The sequence below is a fragment of the Triticum dicoccoides genome, unplaced genomic scaffold (assembly GCF_002162155.2).
Source record: "Triticum dicoccoides isolate Atlit2015 ecotype Zavitan unplaced genomic scaffold, WEW_v2.0 scaffold30316, whole genome shotgun sequence".
NCBI classification, from domain to species: Eukaryota; Viridiplantae; Streptophyta; class Magnoliopsida; order Poales; family Poaceae; genus Triticum; species Triticum dicoccoides.
The window spans coordinates 1-5,920 of NW_021261718.1; the positions used below are offsets into that span (position 1 = coordinate 1).

The following is a 5,920-nucleotide window of genomic DNA, read 5'->3' on the forward strand; positions in this document are numbered from 1 at the left end:
TTTTATTGAAGTTGAGTTTGAGCCCAGATAATTGCTCAAAAAGACAAAATACAAGCTTCATATTCCTAGCGTTTGCAAGATCATGTTCCATTAATATAATAGTATCATCCGTGTATTGTAGGAAAGAGACACCCCCCTGTACAAGGTGGGGGACAAGTCCTCCTACTTGGCCACTCTCTTTGGCCCGACCAATTAGTACTGCCAACATATCCGCTACAATGTCAAACAGCATAGGAGACATGGAGTCTCCCTAATCCCTTACGTGTCTGGAAATAATGTTATATATTATCATTGACTTCTATTCCGACACTACCTTTTTGTATGTATGAATCCACCTGAGATCTCCAAGATTCATTGAACCCCTTCATATGTAAGGCTTGCTGAAAAAAGGGCCATTTGACCTTATCATACGCTTTTTCAAAATCCACTTTAAAGATAACACCATCTAGTTTCTTCGTATGGACTTCACGCACCGTTTCATGTAGGACCACAACCCCTTCAAGGATGTGTCGTCCTGGCATGAAAGCAGTTTGTGTTGGTTGCACAACCAAATGGGCTATTCGTGTCAACATGTTCGTGCCAACCTTTGTAAAAATCTTAAAGCTTACATTGAGAAGACAGATCGGTCTGAATTGCTCAATAAGAATAGCCTCAACCTTCTTTGACAACAACGTTTTTGTTCCAAATTTGAGGTGAAACAGATTTAAATGACCATCGAACAAATCATGGAACATAGGCATAAGATCTACCTTTATGATATGGCAGCATTTTTTATAAAATTCCGCCGGGAACCCATCCGGCCCAGGGGCTTTATTATGCTTCATTTGCATTATTGCATCAAACACCTCTTTCTTAGTGAACGGAGCAGACAACACCTCATTCTCTTCTAAGTTAAGTTAAGGTATGTTCCCAATCGCACTCTCATCTAGAGCTATGAAACTTTCCTAGGGTGCTCCAAAAAGCTTCTAATAATAATCAGAGATGTACAATTTTAGTTTTTCATGTCCTACAATTGTACCCTCATCTTGTTCGAGTTGAATTATCTTTCTCTTTCTATGTTTCCCATTAGCTATCATGTGGAAAAACTATGTATTATCATATTCTTGGACGATCTTAGAAACCTTTGCTCTAAGCGCCCATTTCATCTCCTCCTCTCTCATAAGGGCTTGTAACTTCTTCTCGTTCTCATTCTTAATATCTCGCTCAGACATATTAAGAAGGGTGGATTCCGCTTTGATATCAAGTTCATTAATAATTTGTGCCAGTCTCTCCTTTTCAACTTTATAAATACCACTTTGGTTTTTGGCCCATCCCCTCAAGAATTGGCACAAATGTCTACACCTTGCCGGTTGTAGCTCACCTCACGAATGGCTCCAGCAAAGCCACCATCGCTGGGATGCAACTTTCACCGACGCCGGTTCCAGCACACAGGGGGCACCCAAGTCGCGTCACCGACTGCCTCCCGGCAGATTGCACCTCACCGCCCCCAGTAAGCAGCTAGCCCTGGTAGCCGATGGTCGCGGCATTGTCTCAAAACCAGAGTAGTGGTGGCCATGGCCGCTGTTTCAGATCTGAAAGACGGGTAGAGGAATTCGCCTTGGAGATGGGTGGAAAGGGCTTTGAGTAGGTCTGCTCGTTGGGCGGAGGCTGCCAATGGGCAGTGGTCAGGCCGGGATTGGAACAGAATTTCAGAGAACGGCGGAGGCGCGAATGCGAGGAGCGGAGCAACGAGTGTTGAGACAGAGCACTGCTACATAGACGACACCTTGGCAACCGATGTATGCACGACACATGTTGACAGCCGTCCATCACTTTGGTTGCATGGGTTGGTACCATCGATCGCAGCTTCGTTCAGAGATCGGCCGCCGATGTATCATGTGCATAGTGATTTCGGTTGAGAAAAGGATAAGGAGATTGGGAAAGTGAAGATAGACACGAGCGTGGGAAACGGACCGGACACTCGTCCAACGCTTGTGTTATTTGTGCGACGTTTGATTTGTCGCAATCCAATGGCGCATGTTGGACCGGCGCGGCCATTAGGCCGGCCCGCCAGTGGGAAACGTTTCTCATTCTTTTTTGCCGGGCCGGACAAGTCTGTAATCGAAAGTACTAGTGTTATGACTTCCTATCACCAAAGTTGCATATGTATTAACAATTGAATTTCCACTGAAAAATGGTGTGATTGCGAAGATAAAATATAAATAGTGTGCAGCCAATGCAGCATCCGGGGCCAAGTGGAGAAGAGATAACGGCTGCCGCTCTTGGACTCATCCGAGGCCAGGTGGAGAAGATGAGGCCACGCCAGGCCAGGCTGCTTTAGTCACGGCTGACGGCAGGTTGGAGGACGATCGAAGCAAGACAAGGGCTGACGGCTGTTCGCCTCGCCACCGAGCACGCGCCGCACTCTGACGTCCGGCGACACCCGAGCTTTGGATTCGTGTGACAAAAGTGCAAGACAAAGGCTGCTGACGTCTGGACACTCCAGTACAACACTTCTCACGCACGCACGCACGCGGTGGCGCTCCTCACCCAACACGCGCCGCCCGGCCGCAGAGAAGAAGAAAGTACCAGTTCACTCATTGTCAAGCCAAGCCTCGATCCCCAGTTCCCCAGCCAACACTCGCCGCCCGGCTGCGCGATGGGAGATCCAGACGAACACGAACGTCAAGCCGTAGCCGCCGGGGAGCTTATCTCTGCCTGCAACCCTCCTCCCACCGAGGGTAACGCCGTCGTCGGCGTGGCAAACCTGCCGCCTCCTGGATTCCTCGCGGCCCTCCCACACGCCGGCCTGAACACCAGGGCCGTCGGCCTGGTCGATCCCGCCAGGCAGGAGCCCAGGGGCCGCGCGCTCGGCCGGGGAGACAAGCGCCGCTCCGTCCAGGGTCTCGTCAACGAGATCGACCACAATTTGCCGGCCGGAGAAGCCCCGGAGGAGGGCGAGGGCAGCGCGGTGGAAGCCCCGCAGGAGACGCCCACGCAGAGGAAGCGCACGCATCGATCTGCCATCAGGTCTGTGCTAAACTGGTACGGTAATTATAGTTTGGTTTGTTCTACTGTGGAGAATCTCGAGGCGCTACATCTGGTGTTAGCTCGTGGAATCGTTGCATATCTGACGCACCGTTGATCCTGGCTAGTGTTTTAGTCTAACTGTTGTGTAAAACTAGAAAGAAATACTTAATACATATACTACTACATTTTTAGATTTGATTTCTTTATGTAAGTCTAGTTAGTAGTATAAAATGTACTTATACCAAACACAAGAGATTAACTTATGAATTAGTTACGGTGATATTAAAATCGAATTGATCATCCTTTATGAGATTGGTTCGGTACTAGAATTAGTTTTAAACTAATAATTTCATGCTTTGGTGCCAATGTTATATGTACTTGAGATTGATATATATACTGTTGTGTTAGGAGGAGGAAGCACAGTGGGTCCTCGACCATGGCCAACCTGTACGACGATGGCCAGAACAAGGATGAAAGCACCGGGTTGGGGCTCTCCGCGAAGCGGAAGAGGAAGAGGAGCAAGTACCTCTTGCTGCCATACACCAACGATCTTGACGGGCTGGATCTCGACGAGAAGGAGGAGGATGTCGGTGTCCGGGAGGTCTTGCTGTTGGTGCGTGGCTTCGCCAAGGACATATTTCATCGGAGGTATTTTCCTCGGGCTGCAAAGAGGTATCTCGGAAGGCTTAGGAGCACAACGTTCTTGCCGGAGAATACTTTTGCAAATGGTGTTGTTGTTCCTGAATGTCCAGCAGAGGATTCTTTTGCAAAAGCTACTGCAGATGCTACAATTGTGGTATCTGATTCATCATGTGATTCTGAAAAGAAACAAGGCGAAGGTGCATTCACGGGGAGCGGAGGGAAGAATGATCAAGATGGAAGTGGAGGTTCTTCTATCAAAGGGAAAGAGGTGGAGAAAGCCCCTCCACCAAAAAACCATCTTGACCATGGCTTACTTATTACTCCCACTATTCCTATCAGGCAAGTGAGGCCAGAAGGTGTGATAAGCCATGTGAAACCAGGAGTTGAGGTAGATACTGTCACAAGTGTGCAGAGGCCAACGGAAGAAAACGTTCCTCCTACAACTGGTTTGCTTCCTATGCATGAAGGCATATCTTCTCAGCCCACACATGGAAATGAAAACATTGTCCAAGAACAAGAACCTAATGCTTCTCTGCAGGTGATGGTTCTGAAGGTACCGAACGTTCATCCACCCCCACCTGCCCCGACAACTCAGCTGAGCATCCCTGAAATGATGAGCGGGGTCAAGCACATGATCTCGCACCTGCAAGATGGAGTCAAGCCCGTCCAGGAGAACCTTCTAGGCGATTTGCAGAGGCTTCTGGCAAACCTGGACAGGGCACAACCCGGGCCTTCTAGCTCCGCGACTGCTACTTCATAGCCCCTGTCCACCGTCTGGCTTCGTGGCTCTGGCCTCTCCATAGTTCTTGTTGGTGTATGGGATCTTATTGTTTTCTTTTCGTGGAGCTTCTTTTTTCCATTTGATGATGAACAAAATGTAATTGCAAAGTCAATGTGAATGGTAGACATTATTATCATGTCGTTGCTTGCTTGCTTGTCACTTAAGACCTTTTTCTATACATCAACCCTCATTATACAACCATGATGCACCACGCCCCGGCTACCTCCACAATGCAGCACGCCCTGCCGCCTCCTTATTGTACCGAGCCGACCACCTCCATGTCGCACCACCTACAACCTTCTTCCTCACCACATGCCAGTGATGGATCCGACTCACCACTACGATCTGATGACACTTGACGACAGAGGGCCACCCCGTCGCAGGCTGCCTTCCACCTCCCCACCTGACGATGGATCCATGCATCAAGCATCGTCGTGAGCACGTATAAATCGTCCGCTTGGAACTTGGGCGACATGGTTAGGAGACACGACAGCAGGCGTCAAGGAGAGTGTGTAGTTGACAAAGGACGAGCGCGCTGAAGAGTTTGTTGCATCTAGGGCATTCTCTCTTGCGCTGCTTCCCTCTATTTGTTGTGGTGCTGATCTCTAGGCCTACTATTGGTGACAATGATGCAACGAACGTCTCCCACGCCCTCCTCCCATGGCCTCCCTGAAACGACCACAAGCCGGTGATCTGGTCGTGCGACAACTACGATACCTCCATGTTGTCAACGCCAATGGGATGGCCCAACGTCCTCACATCCCCCTTCCATGCCCTACCTATGATGCCAGTTGTTTTCTGTTAGTTCCAAAAGCTGCTACCATGGCAGACTCTTTGCAAAATCTGCGCAAAGACGACACGGACTCCTCCAACATAACGGGCTATAGCATGTCATTAAATTATGAATTGCATGTGATGTTAATCCCTTTTATGCACCTTATTTGATGTGTCGTTTGACCTCCGGCCATGGTGTCGATGGTTTAGGCAATGTGGATGGTGGTCTGCGCAGGCGAATGCGAGGGTACAACCTACTAGAAGGCTAGGAGCGGCCAGTTTGAGGCAATATGGTGGTCCCTGCCACCGCTACAGTTACCTGCGGGAGTAGGGCCAAAGTGAGGGGCGAGGGAGGGGATGGAAGGTCCTGTTACGCCGCAACCTGTTGTGGGATCTAAGGATCGCACGTTCAATATAATTTTTCTGTGGCAGACCATTTTTTTCTTTTCAATTCCAGTTAAGAGTTTATAATGAGCAAACTACCGGTTTAATTGTATACAAAATTGTTTGTGCATAATTATTATTAGAGATCGATCCACACATTAAAACTTCATGTGCAAACATTATTTGTGGATAGGGGGACAAGATGGACCTAACTGAATAAGTTGCTAGACAAGAAAGTGTCTTGGAGGGAAAGCATGGAAATTTATTAAATGCAGGGACACAAAGGTACAACGATAAATGACAACCTTGTGTGATACGCGTCGAGAGCCC

General features: G+C 48.6%; 1 protein-coding gene across 1 annotated transcript; it reads left to right on the top strand.

Moving 5' to 3' along the window:
- The first annotated feature begins 2,606 nt into the window (after positions 1-2,606).
- On the top strand, positions 2,607-4,549 carry LOC119345814. Its single transcript, XM_037615687.1, has 2 exons — positions 2,607-3,009; positions 3,418-4,549. The coding sequence occupies exons 1-2, from the start codon at positions 2,639-2,641 to the stop codon at positions 4,409-4,411; spliced, it is 1,365 nt and encodes a 454-aa protein (XP_037471584.1). The 5' UTR covers positions 2,607-2,638; the 3' UTR covers positions 4,412-4,549.
- Positions 4,550-5,920: the final 1,371 nt, after the last annotated feature.

Coding starts and splice junctions, on each gene's coding strand:
- LOC119345814 (XM_037615687.1), top strand. CDS start 2,639: ATGGGAGATCCAGACGAACACGAACGTCAAGCCGTAGCCGCCGGGGAG. Junction 3,010..3,417: donor ACGCATCGATCTGCCATCAG/GTCTGTGCTAAA, acceptor CTGTTGTGTTAG/GAGGAGGAAGCACAGTGGGT.